The sequence below is a fragment of the Mobula hypostoma genome, chromosome 24 (genome assembly GCF_963921235.1).
Source record: "Mobula hypostoma chromosome 24, sMobHyp1.1, whole genome shotgun sequence".
In the NCBI taxonomy this organism is placed as follows: domain Eukaryota; kingdom Metazoa; phylum Chordata; class Chondrichthyes; order Myliobatiformes; family Myliobatidae; genus Mobula; species Mobula hypostoma.
Window position 1 is genome coordinate 30,629,969 of NC_086120.1, and position 16,242 is coordinate 30,646,210.

At 43.7% G+C, this 16,242-nt stretch overlaps 1 protein-coding gene across 1 annotated transcript in view; it reads right to left on the reverse strand.

Moving 5' to 3' along the window:
• Positions 1 to 688: 688 nt before the first annotated feature.
• Positions 689 to 16,242, reverse strand: part of rgmd (RGM domain family, member D) — a 148,340-nt gene continuing 132,786 nt past the window's right edge. The window contains exon 5 of the mRNA XM_063032033.1: positions 689 to 1,596. Within this exon, the coding sequence (XP_062888103.1) occupies positions 937 to 1,596 (660 nt within the window). The 3' untranslated portion in view covers positions 689 to 936. The remainder of the gene's footprint in view (positions 1,597 to 16,242) is intronic.

Below are 16,242 nucleotides of genomic sequence, written 5' to 3' on the forward strand. Positions count from 1 at the left end.
AGTAGCTCTGTTTTACCATCTCTCCACAGATGCTGTCTGACCAGCTGAGTGTTTGCAGCATATTCTGTTTTTATTTCAAACTTCCAGCATCATCAGCAGCTTCATTTTTAAAACAGCAATTTTCTACTTCAAAGAATACTTTGAGTTTGCCAGTCGTTATAACTAGAGTCTGGGATTTCATAAGACCCGTTGCACAATTTAACACCCCAACTTTCATTGGCTGGAAAGCATAAGGGTTGTGACTCAAGGACTCACAAGCCACTAATGTGCTTCCAAGTCGTCTATAAGGGAACTGTGAGGACATTTTAGTGCTAATAGGCAGGAGGTTACAGGACAACACCTCTGTCTGCTAAACAAATAGTGGAGTGTTGAGCCCACCCAACCTGGAGCATATTTAGATACATAAAGAGATTCTGCAGATGCTGAAAATCCAGACTAACACACACAAAATGCTGGAGGAACTCAGCAGGACAGGCAGCATCTAAGGAAAGAAATAAAGAGTCGACATTTTAGCCCAAAATGTTGATTCTGTATTCCTTTCCATAGATGCCACCTGACCTGCTGAGTTCCTAAAGGATTTTCTGTGGGACATATTGAGGGGTAGGCGGACTGTTGGTGGTGGGAGAACTTGCAGATAAATGAAGCATCATATCTCACAGAAATAAAGCTGTAGACGGTTCTTCAGGTCTATAGCTGGAGACATTTAATAGGCAAAGTTTAGATGCCGCTTGGAACCACATCCCCAAAAATAGCAAGGTTCTTAAAATCAAGAGTACACAAAAGAAAACACAAGTCGCTAACAGAAAGCCTCTCAACATACAATAATTCATACAATACAACTATATATACAGGCACTTTACACTTCATTTTCACATATGTACATTTCTCAATATATTATTATATAGACAATTTGCAATCTGAAGGTATACACATTCACTACATGAAAGTTATGAGGAAGGCAAGACATGCCAGGTAAATGGGGTATGGTGGGCGATGGGTTGGAGCGCCATTCTTCCCTGCACCTGTCCTGGGAGAACTGTGCTGCTTGAGAACATTGAGATGCAGTGCTTTGAGGTCCTCCAAGGCTCCATGGGCAGCCATGGAGAAAGCCGGGTCCCCTGTCGTAAGGAGATCGAAGACGCAGGACTGGAAGTAGACGTCCTCCACTTGGAGGATCTCCCGGCACTTGGAGGTGGCGCTCTCCACCGTGTAGACCTGCTTGGGACCCTGCATCCTGGCACCAGACAGCTGCCTGGACAAGGTGTGCTCCTGGATGAGCTCACTCCGAGGGCAGCCGTGGACGCACAGCTGCAGGCACACGCTCTCGTCCGCAAAGTTCAATGTCTCTTCGGGGACCCTGATGGCGAACGTCAGATACTTGCCGACCTGACGCACAATGATGGTGGTCCCAATGTATCGGGCTTGGATCTCCACCTGATCGCTGCCCACCTTCTCCAAGATCCTCAGGCTATTCCCTCCGTTCCGTTCGCTGCCAACTTTTGTGCCGTCTACAAATGCTGACGGGAGGCCGTCTGTGGTCGCCTGGTAGACCTTCTGCTCCGTGCAGCCATGAAAGCTCTTGAAAATTATCGTGATCTGTAAGGAAGGATAAGACAAACTTGATTAGTGCCTTCACAATGCCAACTCGCCCATCTCCAGAAGCCAGTCACAAAAGGCATTCATGTTTGGGGAATGTGAGTAATTAGATTTTTTTAGTTGACAACTAGTATGTCATCATAGACCAAAGGGTCTACTTTCAGGCTGAATTAGTAGGTAGGTTTGTAGGTTACTTAGCTATTGTAAATGGTGTCTGATGTGAATCTCAGGCCTCCAAGAGGACCACAAACTTGTCATAAGGTATGGAGGCTTGTGTGCCTCAATGATCTGCAAAGCTACGTTAGCTAGAGTCGGGGCCTTGTGCTTTGGCTCTTGGTACAGTCACCCATGCCAAAAAGGTCCAGGACTAGAGGCCAGACTAGGAGTGGTCCACTGGTCCTCCAGGTTCGGGAGTTCAGCTCAGGACTAACCACCCTGAGTGGTTAAAAAAAAACAAATTGCTACGGATACAGCAATGAAGAATGCTTCTATATCTGCGTGCAACTGAGGAACCTGAGCCATACCTGGAGTGAAATAGGGGAAGAAAAACGACAGACAGACAGAGGCTCTTCATTGCTGCCCTACAAACACCAGTGGCGTAATGGGCAGTAAGTAGTAAATAACTGAATCTCAGGAAAGCAAATAGAAATGGGATTAATGTAGAACTAGTGTAATTGGTTGCTTGAAGGTCAGCCCAGACTCAGTAGGCTGAAAGGCCTGTTTCTGTGCTTTTTTTTATATATGACTGACTGTCACCCACACACCTTGCCCACCCAACAAGGTGTATGATTGTGGAACCAAATGAGATAGGTGGGGGGGGGGGATGAAAGGTGCAATCTAAAGAGAGCAAAGTGGCTTGAGCAACAGCTCCATGGTAGCCAACCCCGCCCCCCAGTTTCAATCCTGATTCAATGAAATAAAAGGAGTAGGTCAGCTGGCCGGTCGAGCCTGCTCCACCACAAAGATCAAGGCTGATTTGGCTCCACCTACCCACCTCCCCCCCACATCCCACCACTGTGCAAAAACCTTATTTATATTTCATTTATTTATTTATGAGATACAGCTTGGAACAGGCCCTTCCGGCCCCTTGAGCCACACCGCCCAGTAACCCCTGGTTTAATCCTAGCCTAATCACGGGTCAATTTGCAATGACTAATTAACCTATCAACCGATACGTCTTTAGACTGTGGGAAGAAACCGGAGCACCCGGAGGAAACCCATGTGGTCATGAGGGGAGGGGGGAACGTACAAACTCCTTACGGACAACAGCAGGAATTGAACCCGGGTCGCTGACACTGCGAAGTGTTGTGCTAACCGCTAAGCTGTTCTCTCTGTGTCTCATATATATTTAATGAGGTAGCATCCACTGCTTCTCTGGGCAAAGAATTCCACATTCACTTTTCTCTGAGAAATGCAGTTCCTCCTCATCTCTGTCCTAAATCTACCACCACGAATCTTGAGGCTATGTCCCCTAGTTCTAGTCTCACCTAGAGGTGGAAAACTTTCTTCCCTCTAGCTTATCTATCCCCTTCTTAATTTTGTTTCTATAAGATCCCCTCTCATTCTTCTGAATTCCAGCGAGTATAGTCCTAGGCAACTCGACCTCTCCTCACAGGTTAATCCCCTCATCCCTGGAATCAAGCTGGTGAATCTCCCCTGCACTGCCTCAAAGCCAGTATATCTTTTTTCTCAAGTATGGAGACTAGAACTGCACACAGTACTCCTGGTACGCCCTTACCAATACCCTGTACTGTTGCAGCATAACCTCCCCGCTCTTAAATTCAACCCTTCTAGCAATGAAGACCTACATTCCATTTGCTTTCTTGATAGCCCTCCGTATCTGAAAACCTCATGCAATCCATGTACAAGCAGTCCCAAGTCCTTCTGCACAATAGCACGATGCTGCTGTATTTCACCACTTAAATATTTTTTTCCCTCCCAAAATGGTTGACCTCACATTTACCAACATTGTACTCCATCTGCCAGACACTTGCCCACTCACTTAACCTATCGATATATCTCTGCATCTGCTGCACTAATTACTTTTACACTCAGATTAGTGTCATCAGCAAACTTGGATATGCTACACACTCTGTCCCCTTTTCTAAATCATAAATGGACAGCAACCCAGTAGCACTCCGTTCAGTACTTATTGCCTATCTTGGGTGCTATCTGTCTGGAGTTTGCAGGTTTTCCATCGATTGTGTGGGTATCACCTGGCTTCCTTCCACATTGAAAAGCTATCTGGGTAGGTAGGTTAAATGAAATGTGTAACAAATGTAAAGGTAAATTGCAGTTTGAAAGGGTAACAGCTTGAAGCACAAGACCACCCTCTGGCTGGTAAGCAATAAATTGCCCGTGGAAGTGAATGTCTGATGGATAAAAAAAAAATCGATTGGTTCACAAGGATGCTCAATGGATTGAGCCCATGACTCAAAAGACATTGCACTGAAACATTAATTCTGCATCACTCTCCATACATGCTGCCCGACCTGCTGAATGCTTCAACATTCTTTGTAATTCCAACATTACCAGCAGTAAACCAAGTGACCTCTCTTAAAACAAAAACAGCTTCCTTCCCCCAGCCCGCTCTTTATGCGGAACATGAAGACATTGATCAGCAAGCTAGCGGTGTAGCACTTCTGAACTCTTACAGATCATCGTCCAGAACGCATTTGGTTCTCAATGCCGGGCTGTTTTACTCAAGGGCTTCCACTATTTAGCTGGCAAACGTCACTGGCTGAACTGGATGTCCGCAGGACAAAATGGATTCGGCAAAGAAAGGCATCGCCCTGCCCTCACAGACCAACAAACAATCCACCGCTACACTCCAGTAGAAAGCAAAACAAGAGTTAACTTTTCAGGTAATAGATACCTAGTCAGGACCTGATCAAGGATCCTTAGCCTCAAATGTTGACCTTTTCATTTTCCACAGATACCACTCGCAGTGTTGAGTGTTTCCAGATTTCTGTTTTCATTTCAGATTTCCAGCACATATAGTTTTTTTTAGATTTTCATTCCTGGCACTTCACTGGAAATTATTGCATATATCTGACCCCAGAGTGCTTCTACATAAGTACACACAGTAAACTGAGAGGAGCTCATTGTTTGTCCCACTCCCAGCAGGGAGGAGGCCACGCCAGGACCACCACACTCAAAAACAGTTACTTTCTCCAAGCAGTAAGGCTGATCGACACCACCACCCACTAACCAAGCCCACCACACCCCTCATCACCACTACTTTATCACATGTTGTCAAATCCTGTCACTTTATGTATATGTAATTAATCTATTTATTTTTTTTTGTTTACGTTATCATATTCCTTATCTTATTGTGTGTTTTTGTTGTGCTGCATCAGATCCGGAGTAACAATGATGTCATTTTTTTTTACAATTGCATACTGGAGATTACATTCAACAATTTTGAGTCCTGAATCTTTAATTATTTGCCCCTGGGGAATCTAAATACAGAACACCTCTATTCAGTCTCTAATAGATGCACAAGTTTAATTTCCCATTCCACTCCTATCCTGTTCACTGACGTTCACCCTTGCATTGTTCCAATGAAGCTCACCACAGGGTTCAAGAACAACACAACAAAAACATGTCTTCTGACTGACCATATGACAGCCCTCCTAGACCTAGAGCTGAGTTTAACAATTCTAGATAAAACAGCAACTGATGTCTTAGATTCCCACATTTACGATATTCACAATGTTATTCCCACAGTCACTCAGATAATCTATCCTATCTACCCCCCCCGAATCATTTGTTAATTCCTTCCCCACTCTCACTTCTCTGCACCATCACCATTTAACCTCCCATCTTCTAATCCATGACATTGCCTTTCTCTTTCCATCCCACTCAACATTCCCTGCATTTTAAAATATCTCCCAACTTTCCTAATTCTTGGAGGCCATCAACCTGAACGTCGTTTCTCTCTCCATGGACGCTGCCAGTGACCCATTTTATATGTGCGGTGTTCAATTTGCAAACTGATAAAGCAACTTCACTTCCATTCACTCCAATGTAAATCACTGCAGGCCCTTGGTTTCCCATCTGGTGCTGAATATTGCTGCAGGCTACAAGGCTGTAACAACTCAATGCCGTAACAAGTCAACCTGTGTGCACTGATTTCAAAGACAAAGATCTTTTATTTATTGGGATACAGCGTGGCATCTAGCTGTGCCACACAGAATTCCGACTTAATCCTAGCCGAATCATGGGACAATTTACAATGACTACCAACCAGTACACCTTTGGACTGTGGGAGGAAATCGGAGCACCCGGAGGAAACCCACACAATCACAGGGAGAAGGTACAAACTCCTTACAGGCAGTGGTGGGAATTGAACCTGGGTCGTTGGCACGGTAAAGTGGTGTGCTAACCACTATGCTACACTACCGTGCCGCCTAGCCCCTGTATGGAACTAAAATTGCCCATTTACTGCATAGAGGGCAATTTTCTAACTTGCTTTAAAAAGAATGACATAACCTAACTTTAAAAAGACCCACTTGATTAAAAGACCTTTAGGTGACAAGAGCAGTCCATGTTGTTAATTTAACAATGTCTCCCATTCTTCCAAACTAATTTCAGACCAACGTCAGTTCACCGTTGCCAAGAGCGGCTGCCACTCCTAACTTCTATTTACTGACCGATAAAACAACCTTACTTTATTAATACAAGTACCTCTGGGAAATTGTGCGCCCACGCGCGTATGCATGACTAAGCTTTTGCGTGTGTGGGCCTAGACTTCATCCCATAGGATTCAATACAGTAGCAGCATGAAAGCACGTCCAGCATGCCATCAATTGAAGCCTTCACGTTGCCTGGATTAATGGGTTCTTTTGATGCCTTCAGCTTGTATGGAGAGAGGGGATGGAGAGAAGGGAAAGGTCCACGTGGACCCGGTGAATGTAACAGGACAAGCTCAAATCCATCAAATCTGGGGATGGATATGGTAAATGACTTCAATAATTTACTTTGCTTAGAGATACAGCATGGTAACAGGACCTTCTGACCCAGCAAGTCCAAACACACACGTGACCAATTAACCTACTAACCTGTACGTCTTGGGAATGTGGGAAGAAACCAAAGGACCCGGAGGAAACCCACGTGGTCACAGGGAGAGTGTGCAAACTCCTTACAAACAGCAGCAGAAGGAACTCGGATCGCTGAAGCCGTAATATTGACGGGCTAACCTCTACGCTGTGCCGCCTCTTCGAGAGGAACATGAGGAGGATGACAGGTGAGACGACCGACTCCTCCACTCCTTCGCAGATGATCACACACACAGATAATGACCTAGAACTCACTGCTTGCGAGAGTATAGGAGGCAGAGATCGCCAGCAATTTCAAAAGGAAATTAGAATGGCACTGGAAGGAAGTAAACATGAAGGACTATGGGACAGAGCCAGGGAATGAGACAGATTGGATTGCTTCCCACTTTCTCACCACACTCAGGGGTAAAGAAGTCTCCCTCGAACTCCCTCCCAGTGACTCTAGAATTTACAAGTGTACTGTTTTCTTTAATAACTTATAAGTTGTTAGCTTTGGTAGCAAAGCCAGCAGTATATTCCTTATCCAAAATTGTCTTCAGCAAGTTGGTGGTGGGTGTGAGCCAACTTCTTGAACTTCTGTAGTGCTTCCGACGAAGAAGCTTCTACAGAGGTACTGGGTAGGGTATTCCAGGACTTGGACCCAGAGTTGATAAACAGTGTCCACATCTACAAGGAGCACTGCCACACGGAGCAATATCCATCATCAAGAACCCTGACCATCCAGGCTATGCTCTCCTCTCGTTGCTGCCATTGGGAAGGAGGTAAGAGGACCCTTGAGTCCCATGTCACCAGGTTCAGGAATAGTTGTTACCCTTCAACCATCTGGCTCCTGATGAGCATGGATAACTTCACTCACCTCAACTCTGAACTGATTCCACGACCTATGGACTCACTTTTGATTACAATTCATGTTCTCAGTATTCTCTACCTGTTCACCCATCCATCTACCCACCTACTGTATCTGTGTATTTGCATACTTTTGTGTTCTTTTGCACATCGGCTCTTTGTCAATCATTGCTTGTGTGTAGCTTTTAAATTGATTCTAGATTTCTTTGTTCTATTGTGAATGCCTGCAAGAAATTGAATCTCAAGGTAGTATATTGTGACATATACATATTTTGATAATACATTTAATTTAAAACTTTAACATTTCTAAGGAGGTGAAGGGGAAGCTACAGGCAGTGGTGTTTGCATGTACCCAAGCTCTTTACTTTACATGATGAGAAAGACTGCAGACTTGCGAGGTGTGGACAAAGCAAACTTTGTGAGCAACTACAGTGTACTCCAAATGATGCACACACTAGCCTCATCGTACAGTGAGTGAAAGTTTAATTCTGGGCACAATTTGCAATCTTGACAAGTTGATTCTCATTTATCTACTGTGAACCAGAAAAGGCCTTCTCCAAATGTAATTGCTGTTTACCTTGGAAATGAGCGGACAGAGAAAACCTTGTGAGTGATCTTGGTTGAGGAGATTCTGCTGGGGTTGAAGAGTTGCAGACTGGATAATCGGAGGCAGCAATTGTCCAAGTGGTGAGAAGCTGAGTAGCTCCTTCATGATGAACCTCAATTCACTGACATCTGTACAACACAATGATATGGGGTGCAAGGGGCAGACTGAATAAGGGACCCTTTCTCACACAGCAGAATACATGCACTAAACTTCTAGTGGGAGAGCAGGGAGAAGAGGTGATCACAAATGACGCATCCAAAAATATTTACATTGTATCCCAAAGAGCATTTCAGCCAATAAAGTATTCTTGAAGAAGAGTCTGTGTTGTAATGAAGAAAGTTCAATATCCAATCACAGTAAGCTTCATCACTGATGATGGTGACGCTAGTATCCGTCTGTCTTGAAGAACAATGGATAGTGATGCTGGACTGACCCCTCCAGGGCAGAAGGTATGGAGATCCTGGGATGCCCAGTCGTCAAGACCCCCTTCTCATCCTCACCGGTATCGTCCAAAGGAAGGCGAAGCAATACGATACGTTTGGCACCAGCCTGGCTGCAGGAGCTGCCGGAAGGATGTTCAGTGATGTCCAGGAGCTCCACTCTGGGATTTCCTGTTTGGATTTACTCCCGAAGCCTTCGTCAAGCATTTAATAATAATGAGAGGGTGGCACAAAGGTAAGGCTAGCAAATCAACAACAGAAGTCTAGGTTCGATCTTGACCTTTGGTGTTGTCTGTGTGGAGCGTGCATGTCCTTCCTGTGACCATATGGGTTTCTCCCAGGTTCTCCTGCCTCCTCCCACATCCCCAAACCATGTGGGTCAGGGGGTTAACTGGCTACTGTAAATTGCCACAAGGGTACCGATGAATGGTAGAATCAAGGAGTCATTGATGGAAATGTGAGAAAAATAATATAGATAAGCTTAGGATTAATGAAAAGTGGGTTCTTAATGGTAGGTGGAATGGTGGCGGAAAGGTCAGTCTCTGTGTTGTGACTCTCTATGAGATCATCATTTTGGGATTTAAACGATAAGTCAATGTAACTCAGAGTTTCCCAACCTGAAGTCCACAGACCCCTCAGTCAACGGTACAGGTCCATGACACAAAAAGGTTGGGAAACCCTGATCTAGTTTAAAACAGATCTGAGCTCCACCCCCACACAGAGAGTGGTGAACATTTGTAATGAACTGCCAGAGGAAGCAGTGGAGACAAATACAATTGCCATTTTGAAAAGGTACTTAGAAGGGCAGGAAAGGTGTAGAGGGATAGGGGCCCCAAGTGAATTTCGCAGTCTTTTTGGTCAGTGTGGATAAGCTGGGCCAGAAGGGTCCTTTCCTGTGCTCTACACAGTATTTCTATGATTCCACAGTGCGTCTCGAAGGATGCACTGGATTGAGTGCTTTATCGGAAAGGTGGCATCTCCTATGGTCAGTGTGAACAGATTGACAAACAGGCTGAAGTCGCTACAGTGCGACTCCAAACACACAGAATCCTGGCTCAGTGGTGAGAGTTCCATGTTTTACGAGCTGCTTATGAGTTACATACCCACAAAGACCTGAACAGGGCAAATTAAACCCAGATTCTCTAACTTACATGCAGCAACAGATCTGAGGCATTTGGATTTCACCAGTGGTGAACTAAACATGCCCCTTCCAAACCTCCAGACCTGTTATGGGACTTTGTTAAGTTGCTTCTTTTTGGACAGTGTCAACACCTGGCATTTCATCCAGGGACAGACTCTCACAGGAAAAGCAGCTGAGAACCGGGCCGAGAACTGGATGCACGCCAATCCATCTCAACAGCATTTACAGTGACCACAACCCTGATCAATACCTAGCTACCATCCTACCATTCGAAAGCACAAGGCAATTAACAGTACTGGCTAACATCAGCTACTTTAAAGATCACACATCAACTTTTGAACTTTCTGTCCCATAAGACTACTAACTGCATTTTAAACAATACAAATGTGTTGATGTCCCCTACACCTTGTGAAGTATTTTTGGAATGATGCTGCAGCTTTAGTGCAGGAAAATACCATAGCCAACAAGCTCCAAGAAAGAATATGATAATGACAAGATAACCTGTTTGCAGGATGTTGGTGGAAGACCCTTTCTCTCCACCACCTGTTTTCTGAATAGTCTGTGTACCGCTGAACACCACCAGCTCATTATTCCTCTTTTGCACTATTTGCTTTTGTAAGTTATAGTAATTTTCATGTCCTGCACTGTACTGCTGCTGCAAAACAACGAACTTCACAACATACGCCAGTGCTAATAAACGCAACTCTGATTTAAACATGAGAGTTTACTCATTAACATCACCTTGCATATTTCACACTTAGAAATGAGATAATTAAGGTATGTGAAAGAACAAAATTAAACTGTACATTTAGTTACTGTCAGAGCTAAGCAAAAGGATATTGAAGAGTTGTGTGATGACGGGTGTCTTTCAAAAGCTGATGCAGTGGAAGAAACAAGATTTGAATGAATTGAATAAAAAATGATGCCTTGCTCACGGCAAAGTGTGGATGCAATACGATACACAAGATCCTTCGAGACGATCTGTGAACGGGTTAAATCTGCAATTTGAAAAGTGCGTAGCAACAGAGTCTAGAACTGAAGCATTGAAGAATGAGGGGAGACCTCACAGAAGTTGATAAAATCATGAGAGGTATGGGTAAGAACAATCAGTCTTTTCCCCAGTGTTGAGAGTCCAAAACTAGAGGGCACAGATACAACATAAAGGAGAAGAGCTATGAAGGAGCCCTGAGGGGTAGCTTCTTTACACAGAACATAGCGAATACCTGGAACGACTTGCCAGAGTTGCCCAGCTCTGTTTCCCACCTGATGACATCTGCTCCTGGCTGAAGGCTACGGCTACCTTATAAGGTAACTGGAGAATGCACCCTAACAGGTGCACGTAACAAGCTTCAGGGAAGGAAATTTGTTTCCTCATCTAGATTGTCACTTGAGAAGCACAGAAAACGGTTGACCTAAAATTATCTCCTTAGTTCAAGGACAGTTAGGAGTTGGCAACAAATGCTAGCTTTGTGTGGGAAGTCTACATCCCATGGAGATTCCACCTAATGAAGGCTGGACAATAAATCTTTCCTCACTGACCACTAGTGAAGTTCTGGAGAAGAACCCACTGATGTAGAATCTGAACTGGACAACCATTTCTCACTATGCATAAGTAGTTGGAAGTGTTTTACAGTTGTAAATTTATTGGAATATCTGGAATCAATATAAACTAAGGCATCTCCATTTTCCAAAATGTAAGGAAACTACTACTCCCACCCCATAACACTCCCAGCTGCAGTTACATCAACCAACCTACAAATGGACTAGTGCAATTTGCCTTTTGATTTTTTTTCAATAATGCTGTAATTGAAAGGAGGGAGACAACAAAAGAAAAAGTTCCACCAATATTCCCAGTCAACACTTCTGGCATGGCATCCCAGACCACGGAGAGCAAGGGAGGAACTGGGGGCAGATGCCTGCCACAATCTCCCCACAGAAATACTGAAGTGAGAAGTCATGTTGGATGGGAAGGGGGTCCCAAATAAGGGAGAAAGGAATAGATGAGGTTGCAAACAGTTACTGAGGACCTGCTGCACAAGTTGTGTGTGTATGTGTATGTGGTTTGTTTGCAAACACAACCACAAACACGAGTGCATATTTTTTCCCCACAGCCTACAAAGTTAAATCTGGTGAGCAGCCACAGTGTAACTCATGAGCACCGGGCCCAGCTCCTGGTCATTGTCACTGCAGTCTAGACCAGCAATGATCATCTATACAGAGATGGCCAAAAGGAGAAGTTCATTGCTTTAGAAATTTCTGCAGCATTTCAATTCTCTCTTGGCTCCCATGAAAATCTGTGCCTCCCACTGGAGAGATAAAAATTTTATTAAAAATTTGAGATGGGTGTTGAAGAAAAATTTTCACTTGAATTCAATTCAACATAACCACAGTGGTTCCAAATACAGAATCCTTGTGAATTTGAAGTATGACTCATCCAATAGCTTAACAGAATTCCTGATCCACTAACACTTCAGTGGTCTTGACTAAAGCCTGATTTATACTTCTGCGTCAAACGTATGCCGTAGGTATCACGTACCCTACGCTGTCGGGTGATGTGCACCTCCCCAAAAAAGTAACTCACGTGTCGTGGCGACACAGACCGCAACAACTGTGATGGGTCCGCTCGGTAGCGTTGCATTTCCTCCTACGCATTTCCGGTTGCTTTTCTCCGCCATGTCTGTACACTGATGCGAAATAAGTGGTTGGAGATGATGAACCAAATCATCAAATCTATCTGCCGACATCTGAAGATATCTGAAATGCATTTCCTCGACCATGTCTCTCACGAAGAAACTCAACACAGTGGCATAGAAACCCCACCACCAACTAGCGTTTTGGCAGTGAACTGCAGAGCAATGCAGACACAACAATGCAGACTCGCTACGGCATAGGGCTATGCAGAAGCATAAATCAGGCCTATGGCATAGCCCGGGCGCACAAGTATAAATCAGACCCAAGCCTGAGTTGCTTATGTGCAATCAATTCCCAAACGGAGTGAGACAGTGGCAATGACAGAGGTGGGTGGGGACTACTGCTGCATCATCACCGCTGGAAGGCAGCTTCCCTGAAGCTAAACCAGTGACACAAGGTACTGCAGTCACCAACGCCGAGAGAAAACTCCACAGCACCGTGAAGTTTGGAGGCATTACTTGCAAAGTAAGTCTTGTACATAAGTTACATTTTTTGCACTATCAGTTCCCACAAACAGTACTTCTGACTAGATAATCGACTTCAGTGCATCTACTTTTTATTCACCTTGACCAGGGCAGTAGAAAGAATTCCCTTGTTTTCATTGAAAATAGTAATATGGGATCACTCAAAGGACATCTCATACCAGAAGATGGTTCTGTCCACAGTGCAGCACACTCTCATTGCTGCACAGGAGGGAACAGCTTCTTCCTCTCCACCACCGGATTTCTGCTCAGTGCATGAACCCATGAACAGAACCTCGCTTTTCCTTTTGTTTTAAACCATAGAACACTACAGCACAGAAACAGGACTTTTGGCCCCTCTTGGCTGTGCCGAACCATTTTTCTGCCTAGTCCCACTCACCTGGACCCGGACCATATCCCTTTATACACCTCTCATCCATGTACGTCCAAGTTTTTCTTAAATGTTGAAAGTGAGCCCGCATTTACCACTTCATCTGGCAGCTCACTCCACACTCCCACCACTCTCTGTGTGAAGATGCCCCCCCCCAATGTTCCCTTTAAATTTTTCCCCCTTCACCCTTAACCCATGTCCTCTGGTTTTTTTTCTCCCCTATCCTCAGTGGAAAAAGCCTGCTTGCATTCACTCTACCTGTACCCATCATAATTTGCAACATCTATTTTTTGTAATTTACAGATTTTTGTGTGTTTGCAGAGCACTGCTGCCACAAAGCATATTTCATGCCCTAATATCAGTTATATAAATCTGATTCTAAGGAGCCTCAAGTGCAGGTTTGTGTGTTTAAGAGTGAAACTTGAACCACCTGTACTGGGGAGAAGAGTACAACCAACCAAGGTAAAACTAGCACTTCAAATTACACTGCACAATAGTACTTACAGCATCAGAAACATGATAGCCGAATCAAATGTGATCTATTCCAAATTTAAAATTTTAGTCTGATCTAATGCAAGCCACATCACCTCTGGTGTAAAGGCATTAAACAGAAGAGCATCCAGTGGATATCATTGATTTATGAGGGGGTGGTCACTTATGATGAAGAGGCATGGGCATCCCAACTTACAGATGGTGATAAATTGTTGGAATTATGCGCTTCAGAGGCTGGGTCACTGGGGGTAGCTAGAGAGATGGCTAATACATTTTTGAATGTGGGTGATTCAAGGTTATGGGGGACTAGCCAAGAAGCCTGGAGATCAAACCATGTTCACATTGAGCAGGGAAGGTTTGAGGGACCAACTGGTCTACTCCTCCTGATTTCTCAAGTTCTATCAGGATGGCATTTAATGGAATTACTCTGTTGGTGCTTCAGCTAATATTCAAAATTGATTCAATATTACTTCAAATCTCAATTATTTACTTGTTACAGTGCCTATAAAAGGTATTCACCAACCTCAGAAGTGTTCATATTTTATTGTTTTACAACATTGAATCACAGTGGATTTAATTTGGCTTTTTTTGACACTGTTCAACAGAAAACGATTATTTCATGTCAAAGTGAAAATTGACCTCTACAAAGTGATCTAAATTAATTATAAATATAAAACACAAAGTAATTGATTGCATAAGTATTCACCCCCTTTAATATGACACACCAAATCATCAGTGGTGCAGCGAATTGGTTTTAAAAGTCACATAAATGGTTAAATGGAGATGTTTTTGGAAACCTGTGTGCAGTCAAGGTGTTTCAATTGATTGTAGTAAAAATCCACATGTATCTGGAAGGTCCAACTTCTGGTAAGTCAGTATCCTATCAAAAGCTACACCATGAAGACAAAATAACACTCCAAGCAACTCCATGAAAAGGTTATTAAAAAGCAAAAGACAGGAGATGGATACAAGAACATTTCCAAGTCACCGAATATCCCTTGGAGTACAGTTAAGTCAATCATTAAGAAAATGGAAAGAATATAGCATAGCTGTATATCTGCCTAGAGCAGGCCATCCTCAAAAACTGAGTGACTGTGAAAGAAGAGGCTAGTGAGGGAGGCCACCAAGAGACCTATGACAACTCTGGAGGAGTTACAAGCTTCAGTGGCTGAGATGGGAGAGACTGCGTATACAACTGTTGCCCGGGTGCTTCACTAGTCTCAGCCTTATGGGAGAGTGACAAAGAGAAAGTCACTGTTGATCACAAATAAAATCTCGGCTAGAATTTGCCAGAAGGCATGTGGGAGACTCCAAAGTCAGCTGGAAAAAGGATCCATGGTCTTATGAAACAAAAATTGAGCTTTTTGGTCATCAGACTAAACACAATGTTTGGCGTAAGCTCATTAACAAAAATACACCATCCCTACCATGATGCATGGTGATGGCTGCATCATGCTGTGGGGATGCTTCACTGTAGTAGGCCCTGGAAGACTTGTGAAGGTAGAGGGTGTAATGAATGCAGCAAAATACAGGGAAATCCTGGTGGAAAACATGATGCAGTCTGCAAGAGAACTGCAACTTGGGAGAAGATTTGTTTTCCGGCAAAATGACGACCCCACGCATAAAGCCAAAGCTACACAGGAATGGCTTAAAAACAACAAAGTTATGTCCTGGAGTGGCCAGTCAGAATCCAGATCTCAATCCAATTGAGAATTTGTTACTGGACGTGAAAAGGGCTGTTCTCTCACGATCCCCATGCAATCTGACAGAGCTTGAGCAGTTTTGTAAAGAAGAATGGAGGGGGGGGGGGGAATACAGTGTCCAGATATGCAAATCTGATAGAGACCTATCCACACAGACCTAAGGCTGTAATTGCTGCCAAAGATGCATCGACTAAATACTGACTTGAAGGGGGTGAATACTTATGCAATCAATTATTTTGCTTTAAATTCGTAATTAACTTTGTAGAGATCTGTTTGCACTTTGATGAGAGAGTCTTTTTCTGTTGATCAGTGTCAAAAAAGCCAAATTAAATCCACTATGTCAATGTTGTAAAACAATAAAACATGAAAACTTTCGGGGGGGGGGGAATACTTTTATAAACACTGTATTATACTGCTCAATGTGGTATCCTGTTGTTTTCAAACATAAAATATTACCGTAAGATATAGGAGTAGAAATAGGTCATTTGGCCCATTGCGTCTGCTCCGCAACAGAGAAATTACAACAGAGAACACAGTTCAAACATACTCGTCCAGCTGCAAGGGGCTTTGGTACATCTGGAAAGATACATGAACCATCCAGAGAAATGCACGTCCTCCAATTTATGGATTCCAATGTTGATGTTATTTTTAAAGCAGCCAAAAACTTTAGTCCTCTCAGTTTCAACTCAAGCAATTCTCGCAGTATTAATTCCAGTTTGTTGTGAAGCTAGAGCTGCTTAATTCAATCAATCAGATCAATCTGTATTAGCAGTAACTGCCCATTGAGACAGCATCTTCCAAGCCCTTAAAAAAG